Source organism: Numenius arquata, chromosome W, assembly GCF_964106895.1.
Source record: "Numenius arquata chromosome W, bNumArq3.hap1.1, whole genome shotgun sequence".
Lineage (NCBI taxonomy): Eukaryota > Metazoa > Chordata > Aves > Charadriiformes > Scolopacidae > Numenius > Numenius arquata.
The window spans coordinates 2,631,674-2,655,126 of record NC_133615.1 but is presented as its reverse complement, the minus strand read 5'-3'; the positions used below and the strand labels follow the sequence as shown (position 1 = coordinate 2,655,126).

Sequence of the window (23,453 nt, the reverse complement as noted above, 5' to 3'; positions counted from 1 at the left end):
TAGCAAAGAAAAATCCTGCGGACTCAAAAGTTTCTGCAAAACGCTGAGCTGGCTCCCGTCTTTCCACCAATTCCCGAGGGCGGGAAGGACGGATGGATGACCTTCTCCCAGGATTTATGCTTTGCACACCCTGTTGGGGAAGAACACAAGCTCCTCGGCCACACTAAAACGAGGTCAGCGATTCTTTTGTGTGCTGTTTCTAACAAGAGCAAAACACGCGCCCGGCCAATTTTATTAGCTCTCTGGCACCCTGATGCTCTTTTTCTGCGCTGGGATCGCACCCTGGGTCCAACCCAAACCACCCAACACGCAGAAGGTGGCCCCTGTGGAGCACTGCAGCCCTGAAGATGGAGGAGGCTTCACATCCTTCCAATAAGGACCACACCAGGGCAAGAATCACGCTGGCTTTCTGCTCCCCAAGCTCAGATGATGCTACCCCCAGCAGTTCAGCTCTGTGGGGACCAGGAGGACAAAGTCACTTGTTCTTCCAACCCCATGGCAGTTTCAGAAAGAAGGTCCTTCCTTCATCACCTTCATCATCAGCCACTGATGCTTGTAAAACTCCTACATTACCATCTAATTAATCACAGCTGATATACATTAGGAAAAGCCCAGAAAGAGATTTTCAGAAATCAACTGGATAGTTGACTTTCGGGTGCGCGCTCTGGGTTCTCCACCCTGAGGTCTCCAGAGCTTCCCTGAGAACAACGTGGGACTGCGAGCAGCAACGGGGAGGTGGGCAAGGGCAACAGCAAGTCTTTGGGCTCTGAGGTAATTACGAGGCTCGTAAACACCGTTTTGAACGTTTAACGATATTTAGTGTTGCAACTTTCACACCTCAGAGCTCCAAGTTGTGTCCAGCTCCTTCTGCAAAGCCCGAGATCTAACACCAGCACCAAAATGTTTATGGGCTCTTCCAAAACCTTCTCCCCTCTTCCCTATCCCACTTTAAAGAAGAGAACCCCCTTGGTTTCTCCCCTTCCCAAATTCAAGGCTATCGAATGTTTTGGTTTTTTTCCTTCTGACCCTTTTTTTAGACCAGAGCTTTAGTTGTGAGACGGAACCTCCTGCAAAGCCCAGCTGAGCAACCCCCCGACGCAACCTTATTCATCAGAAGCCCTAAACCCTTCCCTGCCTTTAAGATAACCCAGCATTAAGCCTTATTTATTGTGCCAGCCTGATTCCTCCTGCATCTCTGTCGGGGGTTAATCTCTCTTTTAACTCCTACCCGCTCTCTCATTGTATGCTTTTAAATCCTCTTGTAAAGCTTGAAATTTGAAGTGCTATCAAAGGACATCCCCCACCGTGCCCATACTCTTCCCTGCCTCTGTTAGCTTATGAGCAGGGTCGATGCTGCAATTTCTGCTCTTTTCCAGCTGCAGCATTACAGCCCACAGCAGAAAAGAGAGCAATCATGGAACCGTTTGGGTTGAAAGGGACCTTAAACACCACGCAGTCCCACCCCACTGCCCTGGACAGGGACACCTCCCACCAGACCACGTTGCTCAAAGCTCCATCCAACCTGGCCTTGAACCCCTCCAGGGATGGGGCAGCCACAGCTTCTCTGGGCAACCTGGGCCAGGCTCTCACCACCCTCACAGCAAAGAAGTTCTTCCCAATATCTCATCTTCATCTCCCCTCTTTCAGTTTGAAGCCATTACCCTACATCCTAACACTACACACCTCTGTAAAAAGTCCCTCTCCAGCTTTCTCGTAGATCCCCTTCAGATACTGGAAGGCCACTATAAGATCTCCCCGGAGCCTTCTCTTCTCCAGTCATGGCCATGCACAGCCCCACCAGCATCTGTATCTCTGCAAGACACAGATCATCCTTGTTGCTGTTGGTGTAGGCAAGCAGTAATTTTTTTTGTTTTTTAGACGTGGGTGCACGAACGTCCAACAAAAATGGAAAGCCACTACTTGAGTTACCCATCTGCAGTCCAGGTGTTCGAGCATTTCATGCCAGCACAGCAGGGCTGGAAAGGGAAGACATGCTACTTCCATATAACTTCGAAATTAGGAATCACAAAGTAGATGCTGATCCTGGGTTGAATCACAAACACTGAGATTTATCCAGGATTGACTGAGCCACAGATGAGATCTGTGGCACAGATACACAGAAGCTGAACTGATCCAGAAAACCACTCTTGCACGTCTTAATTTATTCCTTCTTCAAGAACAAAGGCAACGAAGGGCAACGGAGCTGGTGAGGGGTCTGGAGCACAAGTCTTGTGAGGAGCGGCTGAGGGAGCTGGAGGTGTTCAGCCTGGACAAAAGGAGGCTGAGGGGAGACCTTCTTGCTCTCTCCAACTCCCTGAAAGGAAGGTGTAGCCAGGGGGGGTCGGTCTCTTCTCCCAAGGAACAGGCTGTAGGACAAGAGGAAACGGCCTCAAGTTGCACCAGGGGAGGTTTAGGGTGGATATTAGCAAAAATTTCTCCATGGAAAGGGTTATTAATCCTTGGAAGAGGCTGCCCAGGGCAGTGGTGGAGTCACCATCCCTGGAGGTATTTAAAAGCCGGGCAGACGTGGTGCTGAGGGACATGGGTTAGTGATGGTTTTGTCAATTGTTGGGTTGATGGTTGGACTCGATGATTTGAAAGGTCCCTTCCAACCTGGACAATTCTACCATTCTGTCGATACCACTGCGAGGAGATCCTCATGCTGGGAAGGAGGAAACTCCAGTCTAACCAACATGTTACCAGAACACTTGCTTCCCCACCGAGGTTGCAAGGGTCAGTTAAGGTCCGCAGAGCCCTTTCATGCTCTTGGCAAGAGAACAATTAAACATTCTGCATTTCCAGTTTAGCGGAGTTATGCATGGATGAGATCGAGATATTTTTGTCTGACCACATGCAGCAGCTTTGCAGACATCGTGCATCTCTTAAAGCAGCAGCCCAACGGATGCCCAACTAAATAAAAAGCATGATATTTACTTTGTCACCCAGCCCACACGCTTCTTAGGTGGCTTTTGCAAGTCCTTTATTGCCTGAGATCTTTTTCACTGAAAGATTTGAACATTCCACTTATTTTTTGTTTATCTGACAGAGACTGCTGCCATGTAATGCTAATTAAAAGGTCCACATGTGTGATATAACGTCGCTATCGTGGCAAGATCCAGATGGAGGCGTCCCTGCCCAGGGCAGGGAGGTTGGAACTAGATGATCTTTAAGGTCCCTTCCAACTCTAACCATTCTATGATTCTATGTGCTAATCAGAAAACACACAGAATATACAGCAAGGGGTTTACGACGCTTTCGCCGTTAAATTTACGACTCAAGCAAAGACCGTCTCACTCCCTGCTCCCCATTTTACACAGAATGCTATGGGGTTGGAAGGGACCTCTGGAGATCATCTAGTCCGACCCGCTGCCAAACTTGCTACTCTCCACGCTTATGTCCAGCAAGGTAGTTGAGGCGGAGCCATCAAACTCTCCATGGCTGTGGGTATTTGTCTGTACAAGGCCATGCAATGAACAATTTAGCCTCACAGAATCCCAGAACGATATGGGGTTGGAAGGGACCTCTGGAGATCATCTAGTCCAACCCCCTGCTAAAGCAGGGCCACCCAGAGCAGGTCCCACAGGAACGTGTCCAGGTGGGGTTTGAATGTCTCCAGAGAAAGAGACTCCACCACCTCTCTGGGCAGCCTCTTCCAGGGATCTGCCACCCTCACAGCAAAGAAGTTCCTCCTCAAGTTTAGGTGGAACTTTCTATGTTCCAGTTTGTGCCCATTACCTCTTGTCCTGTCCCTGGGCACCACTGAAAAAAGACTGGCCCCATCCTCCTGACACCCACCCTTGAAGTATTTATAGGCCTTGATCAGATCCCCCCTCAGGCTTCTCTTCTCCAGACTCAAAAGACCCAAGTCCCTCAGCCTTTCCTCATCAGAGAGATGCTCCAGGCCCCTCAGCAGCTTTGTAGCCCTCTGCTGTCCCCTCTCCAGCAGTTCCCTGTCCTTCTTGAACTGGGGAGCCCAGAACTAGACACAGTGCTCCAGATGGGGAAAAGGCCTCATCAACTTCCCCATCCTGGTCAGTTGGCCTGTCAACATTTTTGGATGTTTGACAGCCTTTGGAGGGCCCATTCTCCTGCCCCATCACCCACAGCAATGCCATTCACACCACATACCCCTATCACCTACCGCTCTTCAATTTTGCACTTTATTAAGCATAATGTATGATTAAAAGGCAAAACATAAAGGCATTAAGAAACCCTCCTTGGGCTACCAAGTCCTGGCCTGTGCCCAGAGTGGACCTAACTGGTACTAAAGGAAGAGACAGGGGCCAAAACCAGAAAAGCCACTACTAGAGAAGAAAAATGGGGCTGCAGACACAAAGGGGAACGTCTAACCTTTAACTGAAGCTCCCAAAGGCTGGGAGTGAGAAGCCGGCGTCGCACTGTCACCGTGCAAACTTCGGTCACCTCCATGGAGCTGGCAGCGACTGATGGGGACATATTCATCGAGAGAAACGTGGCTCAGGGTTAGAAGCGAGGAAAAAAAAAAAAAAATCCCCGCTCCTGCGTGGAAAGCTGCTGGTTGGGTTGATTTCAGCAGAAATCAAGTTTCAAGGGGAATTTTCGCTAGACACCAAGGCTTCTGCCCAGAGTGATGACACACAAGGAAATCCGAGCCACCGCCGGGATTTGGGCACACAAGGGATCTTTTGTTCCTCTAAGAAAAGCAAGAAGCAATCAGCCAGGGCCGCACTGTCTCTCTGAGAGATTCTGGATGTTCTCCCAGAGCTTTTAGTCCGCTTTCAGTAGGGCAAATGCCTTCTGCAGCACCCAAAGGCGTGAAAGGCACCGACACCCAATGCACCTCGTCAGGGAACATCAAGAGGATGGAGAGCAAGGCCAGAGGAGGAGATGGTTGCATTTCCCTGTCCCAAAGCACAAATTGCTTCGAACCCCACAGCCTCAGCTATTTAGTAATCATCAAACCATCCATCCCTTCCACCACCCCAACGCTTGACTCCATCGCCTCCGGTAGCAGCACTTGGAGCAAATTAATTCCACGCTGTGTATTTGGCCTCAAACAATATTGTTTGGAGGAACCCAGGGCGCTTAGTCTCACGCTGGGTACGCGGGGAGCTTCTAAAGAGCTGGGCACCGGAAAAATTAAAGGCTGTCACATATGAATTTTAATCACTTGCCTTTTTTTTTTTTTCCTGAAGCTGTTTTACATGCAAGTCCTTGCAAAGCAACGCGCTGCAAAGCGTCCTTTTTGGGAGAAGCTTCCATTTAAAGGGCAGTTTTAACACGCGTCCTAATCATAATAAGCGTTCAGATGCTTTGGGAGCTATTTTGTCCCAAAAAAAAGGGATCAGATATTGTTATACGCCCTCTGCAGCCCCTTGCCCAGCCCACCCACAGCTTTTTTTCTAATTTAAAAAGACATTTTATGATGATGGGACAACACTAGACACGGGAGCCAGTGCAGTTGTAAAGCCACCTGTGAAGATGCCTCCAGTCCCATCTGATGGACACCACAAGCAAGAAAACCCAGGACAACTTAATTAATGCTTGTAGACCAGCAAAGGTCTTAAGTTCTTCCCTGGCACCCTGTCTCTACGCCGCAATGGTGTATTAGAAGGCCAGAGAATTAAAAATCTAATTGCCTTCAACTTTTCTCACTTATCTGAGAATCTCACATTTTTCTTGCCATCCAACTCAAGCCCATTCAGCAACCTCCACTGCGTCTGCCCAGCGTGCCCTGGGCCACTAATAAGGCTAAACTATACATATATATATTTATTATATACATATATATATGAGGGTGGTGAGAGCCTGGCCCAGGTTGCCCAGGGGACGCTGTGGCTGCCCCATCCCAGGAGGGGCTCAAGGCCAGGTTGGAGGGGGCTTTGAGCAACCTGGTCTGGTGGGAGGTGTCCCCACCCAGGGCAGGGGGTTGGAACTGGATGGTCTTTAGGGTCCCTTCCAACTCTAACCATTCTATGATCCTATGACCTTGCCTTCTGCTCTGGAGAAGAGCTATTCAAGGTGACTTCATGTTTCCTTATTACGTTCTTGCTCTGTTTGTCCCATAAACACCTTCCTTATCCTTCCTTATCCAGGTCTCCATGAAAAGGGTGACAAGCTTGCCCTCGGAGAACCGCTGCAACTTGAAACCTGGCAGCAAGGGAGAAGCTGGCACCATCACCCAGCTCACACACTCCCTTCCAACTTTGCACTATTTGCCTGTTGCCCCCCCCAAAAAGTCTCAGGGCTTATTTTTTTGCAGGGTTTATTACCCCAGTGCAGCGTCTGACCTCAAGGAAACAGTTTAACGAGAGTCAGTTAATGAAGTTCTGCTCTGCCACACAAACTGCATGAATATTATCCCACGGACACGTATAAAAGCATGAAAATGAAGCCGCTTCTTGCAAAACTCGAAGCTGACACACCACCAAAGACCGGACAAGCTCACACGGCAACGACTGCTCTGTGGCTGCAGAAAATTGCTTACTCAGCACCTTTTTTCTCAGAAATAACATCAGCTTTTTCCAGGAAATCTTTCCACGGAGACAGCTTGTTTTACCTGTTTGATTTTCTTACAGGGAGAACATTCTCGTTGAAAGAAAACCAGAGAAATTCAAGTGAAACGCACATCTGCATTATTCTTCTCACTTTTTCATGATGTGATTTGCATTTAATTTGGTTTTAGAATGAATAATTCCATTTTTTTTAATGTGTAAGTCTATAGGATGCATCAGACATAACGCAATCATTTAAAAGCGAAAACATCCCAAAACGAGTGATGGTTTGGCACGGGTTTAGGTTTAACACGCTCACAGAGCTCCATCCTCATGGCTCAACTGCCCAAGTACCCGTGTCCCACCATGCTCACGTGTGTCCCCGTTGCCTAAAGCAGAGCTACAGACAGGAGGCATCTCGCAGAGTCAGTAATTCACTTCAAAAAAGCAAAAATTGAGCCAGCAATGTGCCCTTGTGGCCAAGAAGGCCAATGGCATCCTGGGGGGCATCAGGAAGAGCATGGCCAGCAGGTCCAGGCAGATTATCCTGCCCCTCTTCTCTGCCCTAGGGAGGCCACAGCTGGAGCACTGGGTCCAATTCTGGGCTCCCCAGTTCAAGAAGGACAGGGAACTGCTGGAGAGGGGACAGCAGAGGGCTACAAAGATGATGAGGGGCCTGGAGCATCCCTCTGAGGGACTTGGAACCTTTGAGTCTGGAGAAGAGAAGCCTGAGGGGGGATCTGATCAAGGTCTACAAATACTTCAAGGGTGGGTGTCAGGAGGATGGGGCCAGGCTTTTTTCAGTGGTGCCCAGGGACAGGACAAGAGGAAATGGGCACAAACTTGAACATAAAAAGGTCCATCTAAACATGAGGAGGAACTTCTTTCCTGTGAGGGTGGCAGAGCCCTGGAAGAGGCTGCCCAGGGAGGTGGTGGAGTCTCCTTCTCTGGAGACATTCCAACCCCACCTGGACGCGTTCCTGTGCAACCTGCTCTGGGTGGACCTGCTTTGGCAGGGGGTTGGACTAGATGGTCTCCAGAGGTCCCTTCCAACCCCATACCATTTTGTGATTCTGTGAAAAATATATCCTGTCCAATGCACTGCATCCATCACCCACGCGACACAGCATCTACGCGCAAGACGCATCCATCTCAAGCAGCTCCACTGCTCTCCTTACGGAGGGAAAAGCCCGGATCAAACTGCGGAGAACACAACGTCCACCCAGAAGCTTTCAGATTTCAAAATATAGAGTGCTACACTTCAAGGCACATTTCAAACAACCCAGCAGATTCCTGTAATCCACTTTACAGTCTCTCCTCAGCCCCATTTGAATCCCTCTTTTGTACCCAAGCCTGCAATTACCGTACTACCAGCCCGAGACAGTGCAGTGCTGAAGAGAGAGCGTCTTGTTTCAGGGCTTCAAAGGTGGTTATTTCCCCGTCCCCTTGCAAACAGAGCACTCCCACAGTTATGAATTAGTTGTGTGGCTGTCAAAAAAAGCAGATTTACTCTAAGGATGGGAGCACAGAGTTGAGCATCGCTGGCTAAAGCTACCAGTTAGCCCACTGTCTCCAAAAAATACGGAGGAAAACACCAACTGTTGTATCTCATCTCAATCTCCCTTCTTTCAGTTTAAAACCCTTCCCCCTCGTCCTATGGCTCCCCTCCCTGATCAAGAGTCCCTCCCCATCTCTCCTGTAGCCCCTTGAGGGACTGGAAAGGGCTCTAAGGTCTCCCCGGAGCCTTCTCTTCTCCAGGCTGAACCCCCCCAACTCTCTCAGCCTGTCCTCACAGCAGAGGGGCTCCAGCCCTCGCAGCATCTTTGTGGCCTCCTCTGGACTCGCTCCAACAGGTCCATGTCCTTCCTGTACGATCCATCCGATCTCCGCCCATGGCAGTGCTCCTCCAGCTGCATTTTGGGATTGAACTCTGGCTCATCTTTGAGTAGAAACGCATCCTAATGCACCGCTTACGGCCAAGGCATGGCAGAAAACAGGCTGAAACCTTCAGTAAACGGTTCAGTGCTTACTCTTGCTATTAAGAGCCAGGGCTGTATAAAAATCACAGCTAATCCACAAATAAACCTTAACACACCGTGCGAATCCAGACAACTACAACAAAATGATCCCCGGTGCAAGAACTTTCAGCTTCCTCTCAAATTCTCTTTTACATCATGGCTTACCTGGTAAGAACAAAATCCTGCATCTGTCCTCAGCAACACGGAGAAATAAATAAAGTAAAACTCAAACCACGTTCTTCTGGTGAAGACACCAGCTTTGCAGGACCCATAAATATCTCCAAATATCTGCCAGTCACGTCCTAACTCAAAATTCACAGTGTCTCCATAAGGAGGACCGACATTAGCTGCTGGGTTTAGCCTGATTATCTCACCAAATTATCTGAAATGAGGTTTCCTCCAAGCTATTAAACATGACATTTGCAGAGCGGTTTGAATTTCTTCCAGGAAACTAATCCAAGCAGCAGCAGGAGGAGAAGGATCCCCATCTGAATCACAGTGGCACTCAACCCGTCAGTTCCTGAGGACCACAAAGATCTCCATCAGCCCAACCTACCCGGCAGTCTCACCGGCTGATAACGGCGTCAAGTTGGTAATTAGAATTAATTAGAAACACTTGATCTCAAAGAGATTTCAGCTTGAAGGGCGGCTGACACAGGAACCAAGTGTTGCATCTTGCAGAAGAAGGACAAAGCTACAGCACCCATGGGTGAAGACCACGGGGAGATACCATACCAACTCAGGGATATAAAGGCATGATAGAAGCCCCCGTTATTCTCAGCAGAGATGAAAATCTGGAATTTTCCACCGTCTTTCCCATATCTTCACTTTAATTGCTTATTTACAATATTTAATTGGATATTTGCCCGCTTTTCATCCAACCCCGTCGACCGAGCGCCCACTCACCGGGCCATCTGCTTATAGGCTTCCTCCGCCACCGCAAAGATGTGGGGGTCCATATCCCCCATGTTTTGGCCGCTGTAGGCGTAGATGACATCTTGTTCGTAGATTGGCAGCTGCTCGTACGGATTGATGGCAACAAGTACAATACCTTAGAACAGATAAATAGACAGATACGTTACTTCAGGCTTTTCAGGGCTTGAGTTAGTTTTTTTTAATCATTTTTTTTTTTTTAAATATGAGGCTTGGAGAATAAAAAAAAAAAAAAAAAAAAAAGGATGAGAAAGGAATGGGGAAGGACTCCTAATTCTTATCTCAGCATCTCCTTCCAAGTGCTATGCTTTGATAGCAAGGATATAAGCTCCAGTACAGCTACAGAGGCTACGGAACTGGTGAGAAAAGCAAATATATAATAATCTTCATTGTGTGAAGCCAGACTTTGCAAAAAGAGAGAGAAGAAGGGGCTAAACGGTGCCTGAGCCATCGCTTCAGAAAAAGCAATTCCTATGCAACCAAAGCTCTGCTAGACCCAAACAAATATCCCAGATTTTCCCCCCTGGCTTAAATTCCGAGTAAAATAGCTCATAACAAAGAATGTACTCAAATCAAAATGAAATGCATAAATCACAGGAAAGGAATGCCAGAGCCTGCATTAAAGCTTTAAAGTCTCTTTCCTCACCAGCCCGGAGGAGGCGGCGAGCCCAGGAATTAATGAGAGGCAAAGCCACGCGTGGTGCTACCAAGGGCTCGAGGGAGCTGGTCTGCACCCTGAAGAACTGGAGCACTCACAAGTTCCACCACCTCCGAAGTGCCTTCGGGTTTTGCCAGTTTAAATTGTTATTTTAAGGAAGGTGGGAGCGGGTGTCGTGCTCCAGGCTCAAATCACAGCAAAGCCCAGGAAATCTCATCCCCCAACAAACACCACGATACGTGAACTTAAAGCCGCGTGGAAAGGTAAAGAGCAGCTAAATCACGTTACCTGCCTCCGTGGGATATTAATCCAACAGCTTCACCTCACCGTGCCCTACTCCTCTTCTTGGTTCTTCTAGGGCCACGCATTCTCTTTCTCAGTCACCAAAAAATAAGCTCTTTTCTCCCTTTCTCAACTACTTTATAACCAGAGCACAAGACGCTCTACACTCCCACGGTGCTTTGTAGCTAGACCCGCACTTGCTAAGCCCAAATGGGCTAAGCCTGAACCTACGCATCTTAATTAAGGAGGTGTCACGCTCAAGAGTATCATAAAGCTTCCCGAGAAGCTCCACTAACGAAACCTCCCTGATTTCGGATGAAAGCAGACATGCAAATTTAAAGGAAAGTCACCACTTAGCACCACCAGCTGCTAAGGCCACGTATTTCAAGGGGGTTACTCTAAAGAAGAGTCTCCTCCCGCCGAGGATTTCCTCGGCAAAAGTCGCAACGCTTAATCATAGCTTGGAGGAACCAACCTTAACCCTGTCACACAAATAGTCCCATGCATTTCGCTGAAATCTAGCAACTCGTCACTTCCGGAATCGTTAGCCTGTATCACTGCCAGCGAGGTCACCCTGGGCGCCAGCAAGATGGTTCAAAATTCAATATTCACCAACGTAACTGAATTAAAAATGGCCAAATTGCCTTCTTCCTTTGTTTTTAGGTTGTGGTTTGTGGCTATCCGTTCACAGGTAACTGCTTCCTTGAATGGTTTTCAGGCCACCCTTCCCGGGAATGAGAAACCCAAGTTCACACCTTCCCTCCTTCTGCTTTGAATTTAAGAGTTGAATAACCCCCAAATTCATCAAGAAAATGTAGAAAACAGCAGTTCAGAAAGGGTTTTTTTCCCCAGTCTTTCAGGAGGAAAAACCCACTACGGACATTTCTCAGTTGGATCACATCTTTCTGACACACTGGTGTTCTCCACTGGTTTGCTACGTCCTACTTTTTTCCCCACGGACTGCCAAGCACTCGCAAAGTTGGCCTCAAACTCATCTGACAAGACGTTTCCGCCAAGAGTTACGTACATGGACCATGAGCTCAGGAAGTTCACAGTGCACCAACCCTCAAAAACCACCTCTGGTTATGCGACCTAAAGCTTGTTGGCACACATTTGTGTTTCCCACCCGCCCCAAATCACAGCACCCTGGACCTTCCTCATGCCACAGCCTCTGGCTTGTGTCCATGTAGAAACCTCCTGAGGCCATGTTCTAACCCACCGCTTTCCAGGAGCTAAACGCGTGGTCTGGACACTCACCACAGTACGTATAGATGTGGTTGGACTCGAGGAACCTGACTTTGAGATTGTGGAGGACCGCGGGCTCATGCAGGTAGCTCAGGGCCGTCAGGTCATTCTCTCCCACCAGAATATCCGGATTGCGCAGGAAAGGCAGCTCATTTCCTTGGAGGTCAATAGGATATTCGTAGAGCTGAAGAGACACACATGAGGAACATGAGAACACAAAAAACAACAGCTCCTTTAATGTCATAGAATCATAGAATGGTTTGGGTTGGAAGGGACTTTAAAGACCATCCACTTCCAACCCCCTGCCATGGGCAGGGACACCTCCCACCAGACCAGGTTGCTCAAAGCCCTGTCCAGCCTGGCCTTGAACACCTCCAGGGATGGGGCAGCCACAGCTTCTCTGGGCAACCTGGGCCAGTGCCTCCCCAACCTATAACTTATCCAAGCATAACTCCATCCAGATACTGTAAAATACTTACACATCCTGCTCTAAATGAAATAAAAGCCCCTTTATGCTAAACGTTATAGGGACCTGGATGATACACAACCAGTGACAGCTCATCCCCTTGGTAAATGGCTTTGAGCTGGTCCTGGTGGACACTGATGGTCATCAAGCACCAATCTGAGCAGACCTGAGTTGTTTTCAGGCCACCATTGCGACCAACAGCCTCTGGCCAGCTCTGAGTAGTAACAGGTACCACACAGAAAACCACAGTTTCACCTGATCCAAGCATCTCCATGCTCTTCGAAAAGCAGCCTCATTTCAAACTAGACCATATTTTTCCCATCCGAGTGATCTCTCAACTCATTTTCAATTCATGTTACTTTTATACTCAAAACTTTCCACCCCTTCAAGTGGAGAAGGACATGGAGAAGCAAGGAGTCCCCGCTGCTTCGTTATCTGAAGAGCCAGGTTATGTTGCTGGTGGTCCATATGCTAACTAAAAAAAAAAAAAAAAAAAAAAAAGTGTATTTTTTCCCTTTACAGTAGGGGACTAAAAAAAAAATAATTAATTGCCTGCGATGTGGCTTCCCATGGGGTGTCTCAGGACGGGGTCCCGTTGCTCAGCTCCCAGCGAAAGGGAGGAATCCCAGTTTGCAAGCAGAAGGGCACCACTACCATTGCATCGGCGCCGGATGGCTGCCCGTGCCAAGAGCCCGGGAAAAGCCGACCCAAGCGGGCAAGGACAGGGTCACGCAGCACCATCTGACAACCTCGGGCTGGTTTTTATATACCCCAATTCCGCGGCGTCAAAGCCAATTTTCAAGAGTTTGCACTCGGTCTCGCGTCTTAACGGCAAACGCACCAGGGAGCCCCTGCGATATTTAAAAAAAATCAGCTCTTGATTCACAAGGAGCGCTCTCGCACACAGAGAGCGGCCAGAAACCACAAAATCCATGAAAATACACTTAAAAGAACAAGGATAAAAGAGAAGCACTAAACAGTTGGATAATGCATGTTGGCTGTTCAGGAACAAAAGGCTTTCAACAGCTTCGAATCCCCTGAAGATACATACGCTCGGTGTCTCCATCTGATGGGCTGTTCCCCTTCTTCACTAAAGCTTTTCAGCCCAACGCGACTTGGTTCCAGGCAGGGTTTCATACGGAAGAGCATCAAAAAAGGGTCTCTGGGAGCAACCAGACTGAGCACAAGCCCAAAATGAGAAATTCCTGGGGTTCTCCGTGACAGTGACATGCCAGTAACACCTAGCAATCCTTTAATCTCCTTGTAATTTAATGTTGCTGACCCTGAAATCGGTTGTGCAGAAAGGCTAGGACTTCTGAGTCGCTTTGGTTTCCAGGGAAATATCCAGCTTAAAGAGCAAAAAAAATAATTTCCTCACCCACCAAGTACTAAAACTGTTGAAGTTCTCAACCAGAGAAGAAGGATGGAGGCTGCAGCGCTCAGGAAGACGTTCAGACATCCTTTGGCGGCCTGCGCACCACAAGCGGTAAGAAGGAGCTGCTGTGGATGAGATGGGCGCCCACCTGCACCCAGGCACACTAAAAAGGGCACCCGTTAGTGCTGCTCATGAAACCTGCCCTGGAGATGAAGCCTGTAGTGCTTTTCACACCCGTCACCAGTTTCCTGCAAAGGTTTGAGCATTGCTGCTTGGTTTCTCCAAGGTTTCTATCTTCTGGCCTCAGGAGCAAGAGAAAAAGCATGTGAAAAACTTGCCACGAAGGTCATCCTTGTGGCATCTGATGCCTGGTGCTTCTAAGGGACCATAAGGTGCATCTCCTCATCCATAGTTATCACCACAAAGGGGAAAAAGGCATCTCGAAGAGGAGCATCATCCATCCTTTAACCTCCTCAGAAAGCTGCCCTGTACTGGAAGAGCAAACTGGGGAAGTGCTTTCAAGGGTGCTTCCAACGGACAGTGAGGTGGCATCTGCACATCTCCTCATCCACATTTATCACCATGGAGGAAGAAAAAACTTCTCCAAGAGGAGCATCATCCATCCTTTACCCTCATCAGAAAGCTGCCCTGTACTGGAAGAGCAAACTGGGGAAGTGCTTTCAAGGGTGCTTCCAAGGGACAGTGAGGTGGCATCTGTGCTTCTCCTCATCCAGATTTATCACCATGGAGGGAAAAACAGCATCTTGAAGAGGAGTATCATCCATCCTTTCCCTCCTCAGAAAGCTAACCGATACTGGAAGAGCTCTACCACAGGGCTATTGGGCAGGGAGCCCACCAAGAAGCAAGGGACAGCAACTCATGGTCCTACAAGAACATGCCTGGTGCTTCCAAGGGACAGTGAGGTGGCATCTGTGCATCTCCTCATCCAGATTTATCACACACACACCCCCAAGCTGTCACCTGACGTCCCACCCATCAGCTTTTTGTGGGGGACAGAAATCAGTTGCTTTTTCCCCCCATTCTGCTTCGGGAATGATTTATCACCGGCCGCACACACGCCGTGAGGCCGGGCTGTTCATGCATTTGAAAGCAGCACTTGCTAAAAGACATCTACATTTAAATGAGTTTTTAATTTTTGTCTTCTAGAGCTTTTTTTATTTAAAAAAAAAAATGGAGAGAAAAAAAAAGGGGTTTACATAAGATTATACTTAAAGAGAAAAACTAAGGCGTGAAGAAAGTTGTTGCGGAGCAGTCGCTTCTGCACTCTGTGTGATTTTTTTTTTCCCCCCATCGGTCCCCAAGTTTGAGTAGATGCCACCAGCATCTAATTTGTTCAGCACCAAAAAAGCATAAATTGATATTACTAAAATCCTGCTGTTATATGAAATAAATACTGTCCAGCTGTGTCCAGCTTTGGAGTCCTCAACACAGGAAGGACATGGACCTCTTGGAAGGGGTCCAGCGGAGAGCCATGAAGATGATCAGAGGGATGGAGCCCCTCTCCTATGAAGACAGGCTGAGAGAGCTGGGGTTGTTCAGCCTGGAGAAGAGAAGGCTCTGGGGAGATCTCACAGCAGCCTTCCAATATCTGAAGGGAGCCTACAGGAGAGCCGGAGAGGGACTCTTTGTCAGGAGATGGAGTGACAGGACAAGGGGTGATGGTTTTAAATCGGCAGAGGGGAGATTTAGATTAGATATTAGGAGGAAATTCTTTGCTGTGAGGGTGGTGAAGCGCCGGAACAGGTTGCCCAGGGAAGTTGTGGCTGCCCCATCCCTGGAAGTGTTTAAGGCCAGGCTGGATGGGGCTTTGAGCAACCTGCTCTAGTGGGAGGTGTCCCTGCCCAGGGCAGGGGAGTTGGAACTCGATGATCTTTAAGGTCCCTTCCAACTCTAACCATTCTATGATTCTGTGAAATAAAGAAAGAAATAAAAAAACAACACCAAACCCTCATTCTGATATCACAGACTATTACAGCTTTGCCAGGGGGATGGAAAGAGATGAGAGAGGTCAAGGGCTTCCTCGCAACCTACTTTAAACACAAGTATCTGGGGAGGGAAAAAGCTGGAAGCGCTAAAGCAATAAAACACATTTTAAAATGCTTCCTAAAAAAAAAAAAAAAAAAAAAAATTACGAGATGGCTCGGGCTTCTTCACGCATTTAATTCGAAGCTTTCAAATTAACTGAAAAGGATAACGACGTTCAAAAGCTTACAGTTTCATCTTCCAGTTTCAGATGGAGGCTTTTATCTCCCTCTTTGTAATCCTTGATAATTTCGGCCGATCTCCAAACTTCATCAGGGTCAGGAATCCAAACCCTGGTGTACTGGAGAGGGGGGAAAGAAAGAAAAAGCTTAAAGACAAGGAAACCTCAGGAAATTAAATCATTAATTAATTAATTCACCACGGATACAATCCCACACTCATTATGAAGTCGGTGCAGCCAAACCATTTATTTTAGTCCCCCCAAAAATATTTTAATATTTCCCTGGAAAAAAAAAAAAAAAACACCAACCCAAGACACCAGACTTCTAGAAGGTTTTATAAAATAACGCATTTTTTCCTCCAGCAGATTGTACACCAACGTGTGTTTCTTTTACACAAAACGATGGGGTGCTCCCCACAGAGCAAGTCCTAACCCAAACCCACCACCGCGGAGCTAAGGAGGCAGTAGAAGACACCAAATCCAACTTCTTCAGACGGAGGCGAACCTACAAACAGGCTTCAAAGCTCCAGAAAAAACTTTTACAGACAATATTTAACCTTTTTAGCATCTCCAAAGTTTGGGCCTCCACGAGGAAACCCTAAAGGTGGACCCCTACAGCCCAGCCAAAGTGTCCACAAAGGGACAAAATCCAAGAGGGAGCAGCCACTGCTCAAGTATAACGAGATTATGGCTTTATTTGGAGCCGCAACATCTCCTGCTAATGAGATTTAATTTGATTTTATGATGCGGAGAGAAATACTCTGCCCAGGCTGGGTAAAAGCACATCCTCGTGCCAAGCAAGTCACTGTTGCTCTGCTGAGACCTCTCTCAGGAGCTAGGACAAACGCATTGTAGACCCAGCAGTAACGCCACAACCTCGTCGTATGGGCGTCCCTCACCCTCTGCATCCACCTTTCTTTTGACCAGTTCAGGTACCAGTTGCCCTGCTCATAGGGCTGCCAGGGCACCGTCCTGAGGCCAAGGAACCCAAAATTGCTCCATCCTTGCTAGAGGTCACCTTGAGTCAGGCTTTTTTTTTTGCTGGGAACAGTCCCGTAAAGCCAGTCTGATGCTGGACTCAGCCAGCCAACACAGAGTCAACACAAACCCCTTCAACAATCATCGATTTAATGGCATTTTGAGGGGCATATTCCCCCCCCACCTCTTCCTGTTGATTGAAATAATATCTATCTAAAGTCATTCTTACACAAGACACAAGGCGTTGAGGGAAACCACAGCAAATCCAAGCGACACCAGCACCATAGCACCAAAGATGGCTTTGTCCCTCATCTTTAAACCAAACCCCCAGCAAAAAACGGCCAAATAATGCCGGGAAAAACCAAGAGTTAAAGAGGCAACAGTCTGTTCTGCAGCTGAAGAGCAATAGATTTTCCGATGTATTGTGTGTAATTATTTTTAGAGTTGTTCAATAGCTACAGCAGCGGGAACCCTTGGATGTTAATGGAGCTAAACAAATATATTGCCAGAGCAGCAGTTTTATCGGGGCGGGGGGAGGAAATAAAATAAATAAATACACTTTTCTCAGCATATCACCTCTAGCACCCCCCAAGCCTTCTTTGCTTTCCCTTTTGGGACCCTCACCCCAATCTCACCTGTCCCCCTCCATCACCACACAAGGGATGTAACATCCCTGCAGCACGACCAGGAGCCCCATCTTTGGTGGGACCACGAACCAAGGAGTTTCTTCCTTCATCACTTGGTTTTCCTCACCCGCTGCTCCTTGCCCCAGTTTCTCCAGGCTCCGCCACTATGGGAAGGACTTTATGGACCATTGCTGCAGCTCTCAACCCTCCCGCAAAGCGCTTTGCCTGCCTTTTCATCCCCACCGCCGTGGTTTCATCCGGTGCCAGCTCCCTCCTGGCAGAAGAGAGATCAAACACGCTCTAGAAATGCCCAGAATAGCCGGGGATCAGGATGTACTTGGCTCAAGGCAGCCTCAGAAACAAGTCGTTGCTGGGCTTGGCTGGAGTCCTGCAAATTCTCCACCTGCACACGGAGCTGGGCTGGGCCACAGACCTGCCTGGACAGATGGATGCAGAGAGGGGCAACGTTGACAACAAAGGAACCCGAAAACCCAGGTGGTGTTTTTCTGGTGCTTTGGTGGGTCCACCTGCAGCAGCAGTAAGAGATCATGTCGGTCCCTCTCGGCAAGTCATCAATGACCATGGCCAGAAGCCATCCGACACCCAGGTGAGATGTGGGAACCACTGGTGGAACTTAGCAGCTCCCAGCATCCACCACCCAGGGATGGACTTAAAACATGGGAGTGGAAGATTTCACAGCCCATCGGCCATCCCAACCCCAAAATTACTGCATTTTAATAATAAAACTGATTCTCCAAGACTCTTTGTATATGCACACGTGCAAGGGATCAGGCAGTACAGAAGGTGGAAAGACATGGGTGGTTGCAAGGTCTCAAGGAGCCCTGGGGGTAACTTGTTCCCCACCTGGGAGATTCCGAATGGGATGACTGCTCCAGCACAAGCACCGAGCGCTTCCCATCCTGCTAAATAGCTGTTGGCTGTTAGAATAGGCCATTATGAATGTACTTCCCCAAGCATCTATAATGCTGTCCTCTCGTGCGTGCACGCACACGTCCAAAGAAGGGACCACGATCGATTTTTTTTTTTTTCTATTCAGCATTTTCACCATCCTCCCCTCCTCGCCGGGCTCCAGCAGAGATGCAAAGCCCCCCAGGCAGGGCAAGCTGCTCCGCAAACCCACGTCCACCCCTTCCCTTTCGACCTATAAATCCCGAGAACGTCAAACCCTGCAGCGCTGAAATAAAAGCACTTTGTCATTCTTAGATCTTTATGAGGCGAGCTTTAATTAAAACCTTGCCGAGGCTCGGGGGCGGCCCGTGGTGGGGGCACGCTGGAGCCCCACGCTCACATCGCCCACCTTCCCCGCCTCCCACTTCTGCAACCAGCCCCCTCCAAAGCAGCTTCACATGCCGTTTGCCAATTAAATTAATATAAATGAGAGCCACCGGGTCACCAAGACCACGTCCCCAAGCAGGTACCCACCCAGGCAGGAGGAGAGCATCTCTGCGAGCCTCTACTTCCATAATCTCACCTCTAGCGTAATTATTGCATTTTATATGCCACGTCCCAGCTTCGTTAACTTTAACGGCCTCTTGATGTTTCGGAAAAACCTTGTTACGAAAGGAAAGGGCAAGAGGGTCTGTCTCAAAGCACTGGGAGCCGAGGATTAGCCTGACTTCAGGCTCGGGAGATACAACCCTGGGGAAGTCATTTAACCTCCCAACACTGCCACGTCACCATCGAGAAGGGCAGAAGGAAAAGCATTTCTTTAATCCTCGAGGACGCTTTTGAAGGAGGCGTTAGCGTTAATCAGAAATAGCTCCATATGCTCAGCTTGTCAAGAAAAACATAAAACAATCTATTTGGTTTTATGTTTGTTTCTTTTTTTTTTTTTAAACCAGATTCCCAATAAAACCAAAGCGATCCGGTGCTCTCAGAGCCTCTGGCATTATTCCACCCAGATTAAGCAGAAGCTTAATAAATTCAATCCCCACCTCCCGATTTGATTTCAATTTTAGCAGGCCAAAATGCCGCTGCGGACGCAGATTAAAAAAAACGTCATCTACCTGGACTTCTGCAAAGCATTTGACACTGTTCCGCAAGACATTCGGGTCTCAAAACTGGAAAGTCCTGGGTTCAATAGATGGACCACTCGGTGGATAAGGAACTGGCTGAATGGCCGCACTCAAAGGGTTGTGCTCAATGGTTCAACATCCAAGTGGCGGCCAGTGACGAATGGTGTTCCTCAGGGGTCGGTACTGGAACCAGTACTATTTAACATCTTTGTCAGAGACATGGACAGTGGGATAGAGTGCGCCCTCAGCAAGTTTGCCACCGAGCTTGGTGTCGTCAGCATGGTCAACACGCTGGAGGGAAGGGGTGCCATCCAGAGGGACCTGGACAGGATGGAGAGATGGGCTCATGCAAATCACATGAAGTTCAACCAGGCCAAGTGCAGGGTCCTGCACCTGGGACGTGGCAATCCCAGGCACAAATACAGGTTGGGCGGAGAATGGCTGGAGAGCAGCCCTGAGGAGAAGGACTTGGGGGTGTTGGTGGATGAGAAGCTCAACGTGAGCCAGCAGTGCACGCTGGCAGCCCAGAAAGCCAACCGCATCCTGGGCTGCATCAAGAGAAGTGTGGCCAGCAGGTCGCGGGAGGTGATTCTACCCCTCTACTCTGCACTTGTGAGACCCCACCTGGAACACTGTGTCCAGCTTTGGAGTCCTCAACACAGGAAGGACATGGACCTGTTGGAACGGGTCCAGCGGAGGGCCACAAAGATGATCCGAGGGATGGAGCACCTCCCCTATGAAGACAGGCTGAGAGAGCTAGGGTTGTTCAGCCTGGAGAAGAGAAGGCTCCGGGGAGACCTCATAACAGCCTTCCAATATCTGAAGGGAGCCTACAGGAGAGCCGGAGAGGGACTCTTTGTCAGGAGATGTAGTGACAGGACAAGGGGTGATGGTTTTAAATTGGCAGAGGGGAGATTGAGATGAGATATTAGGAGGAAATTCTTTGCTGTGAGGGTGGTGAGAGCCTGGCCCAGGTTGCCCAGAGAAGCTGTGGCTGCCCCATCCCTGGAGGAGTTCAAGGCCAGGCTGGAGGCGCCTTTGAGCAACCTGGTCTGGTGGGAGGTGTCCCTGCCCAGGGCAGGGGGGTTGGAACTTGATGATCTGTATGGTCCCTTCCAACTCTAACCATTCTATGATTCTATGAAATTAGAAGAGGTAGGTGCCATTTGAAAGCCCCAGTGCTGGCCAAAGGGCATTCCCAGCAAACTCCGGGAGATGTGGTCGGTGGATGCTCCAGCGCAGCAGGAAAGGACACACAGAAGGAACTAAACCAATGGTGCGGACAGAGCATAAACTTCCATTAAATAAAGAAAACAGTATAATTTTCCATTATATTAAGGGAAAAAAAATGCTTCAAAATTAGCTATCTCAGTTTAGCCTGGGCTGTTGGGTGGTTGCTACAAGTTCGTAGCAAGCTGGAAATCAGCAAATCCCTCCTTATTATTATTGTTTTTTTTAATCCCCTGAGTTATTTCAGGAATGGCAATACTCACAGCCGACCCTGGGAAGTTTTCATTGCTCCTGGATAAAGGGCGCTTTTCCAGGGGCATCTTTCCAAGAGGACTGCAAGCCCAGAGGGGAGGGCACGCCAGAAAACCAACAGCACTGGCGAGACAATAGCACCGACCGCCTCGCAATTAGGAATTCAGTAACAAAGATTAAGATATACTATCTCACCACCAAGGTTTTTCCACACAGGTTAAGGAAAACTTAGGAAAAAAAAAAATCAAAGGTGAACATATATCAACTGAGAAGGAGGTGGAGATTGGTGGTCAAAGCCCCTTCAAGCAAAAAAAACCCAGAAGCAGCCACGGTGCGTTGATGCTGACGGCATCCCCTTTCCAGCTCTGCATTTAAAGCAAACGAACTTCTCTTCGTTAATTTGCACTGGGCTGAACTGGGGTCCCCGCTGTATTTTTTGCCCATCCCTTGGCATCATCCCAACCACAGCAGGATCCCACGTCCCCGTGATTAACAGGTGGTTATTTATGGAGTTATTTAGCTGCCCTAAATGTGCTTGTGCAAACCCATCGCGCATCTCGGTGCCGGGAAGAGCCGCCGGGTGGGTGCTGTCAGCAGGAGAGCATGGAAAAGCACCGGCTCCTGGGTTTTCCTGGGCTCCTACGGCCTTAAAAATATCTTCTGCCCCACTTGGCAGTGACTCAGGAGATAAAAAAACTGCTTCACCCGTGACACAGCAAAGTACAGAAGAGGTGCTTCGGCAGCAGGGCAAAAACGTCCCTGTTACGGGACTTGTGGATCATTAACTTCATAATTATTATTTACAATATTGAACATTGAGGCAGATGGCAAACCACAATCCTCCCTTTTCCCATCCTCTAAACGAGATTTTTCTCATCCTGGGAGTGATTTCTCCCCTGCCCGACAGACAGGCAAAGCCCATATTTAGGTCAGAGCTCCCCAAGCTGTGCCGTGACTCCAGGACCCAGTGACCCCCTGCATCTCACCCCAAATTGGCTTTTCTTTTTGCTGCCGGGTATCAGTGGCCAAAAACCCTCAACAAGAGTCAAGAGGGGATGGCAAAGGGTTTCACTGCTTGGTATAGAGCGGGCAAGGATGCTCTGGTGCTCCACACACCTCCATCACCCAATTTCTGCAGTGCGGGTACCCGATGCTGGGATGCCCAGCATCCCCAGCACAAGCCCAGTGGGCATCCACCCACAGCAAGGAGCTCTAATAGGAAAAGACCCACTTCTTCTTCACCATAAAATCCCCAAAAAAGGCTGAAAAGAGAGGTCACGACTGGCAAATCACCATTTTGACACACAGCGAGGGGGACACACAACCCCAGCATCATGCTCGAGGGATACGGCAAAAAGAAAAAAAAGAGTAGTATTGTGTTTTCCTTGTTAAAAAAAAAAAAAAAAAAAACCAAAAACCATCATTTTGAGCTACAGAATGCAAATGTAAACTTGCCGAGAGCGTTAAATGCAAAGGGAGATAGAGTGGCACATTGCAGAAGCATCTCTAATTAGTCAACATGAGAACGAGCAATTTATGTGTTTCCCAGAGCTGATAAAAGACACACAAACCCAAACAGCCCAAAGCAGAGGAGCCTAATCTACCCCGTGGCCTCATATTCCCCATCCTCCTCATCCTCCTGCTATCAGCGCAGAGGCGGACCCAGGGAAAGCACACAAACACCCAGTGCCCCTGTCAAAGAGGGGGCTCCTAAATTTTAGGAAGCATCCCTGCACATCCCGAAGCGCCGGCAGGAGACCCTGGATTTGAGCCAGCAAAGCTGGTGCCTCCCAGAGAGGGGATATTTTTCTTCCTCACCCCCCACCCCCCCCCCCAAAAAAGAGCTGTCACGCTGATGGATGGGCTCCACGTCTCCCGCCGGTGCTAAATCTGCTGTGTTTCTCTTTGCTGACTTTGATTCCCCTGCTCAAATTAACTCAGATGATGATTTGCATAAAGCGTCACAGCAGCTGAGCGGTACTCGGCTCAGCTTGGACAAGCGGCATCTCCAGCATTTCTCCACCGGCTCGTTAGCAGCATTTCTAACGAAGGGGGGTAGGGGGGGGGGAGGCGGGTTTAAAAGGCTTCGGTTCATCTTTGCAACAGCTTCATGCCACCAACGGCAGAGGTAAAACCGGCACCGAGCAAAGCGGGGGTGCAGGTGAACCCCCACACCAAGCATCCCCCCCCATACTTCCATCTTAACGGCTTTACTTTAATTAAACGTGATTTCCAGGACTAATCGATAGTCTCCCACGTAACTGACAGCCGACTCGTGCCTTCCCGTCCTCTCCCCCTACCGTTTCTTCCGCAGCATCTCAGCGCTGCTCGTTACCACAGGCTTAATTAAGACTGACGGGTTCAGCGGCAAGGTCTCGGGTGCGCACGCCACCCCGCTCTCGCTGCAGCAATGGGCTGAAACGCAAAATCCCTCCTGAAATAAGGCATGAGATGCTGGAAAAGCAGGCAGTGCCCCAGGTGCTTTGGGACAGGGCAAATACAGTTAATTTTGTCTTAATTTTGGAAGTGGGGGGGGGGTGGGTGGTGGGAAACAGTCCCTCCTGGGCTGGGGAGCGATCCCCTCGTAGGCTGCGAGGCCAAGATTTGTTCTGAACTCTTTCAAAAAAAACAAGAAAACCAAACCTCTCCGCCAGGGT

General features: G+C 48.8%; 1 protein-coding gene across 1 annotated transcript in view; it reads right to left on the bottom strand.

Moving 5' to 3' along the window:
- LOC141476738 (unconventional myosin-Vb-like) overlaps window positions 1-23,453 on the bottom strand; it is a 170,439-nt gene that overhangs the window by 120,869 nt on the left and 26,117 nt on the right. The window contains exons 2-4 of the mRNA XM_074165546.1: window positions 15,684-15,821; window positions 11,622-11,793; window positions 9,398-9,542 (exon numbers count right to left, since the gene is read on the bottom strand). Coding sequence (XP_074021647.1) covers window positions 9,398-9,542; window positions 11,622-11,793; window positions 15,684-15,821 — 455 coding nt within the window. The remainder of the gene's footprint in view (window positions 1-9,397; window positions 9,543-11,621; window positions 11,794-15,683; window positions 15,822-23,453) is intronic.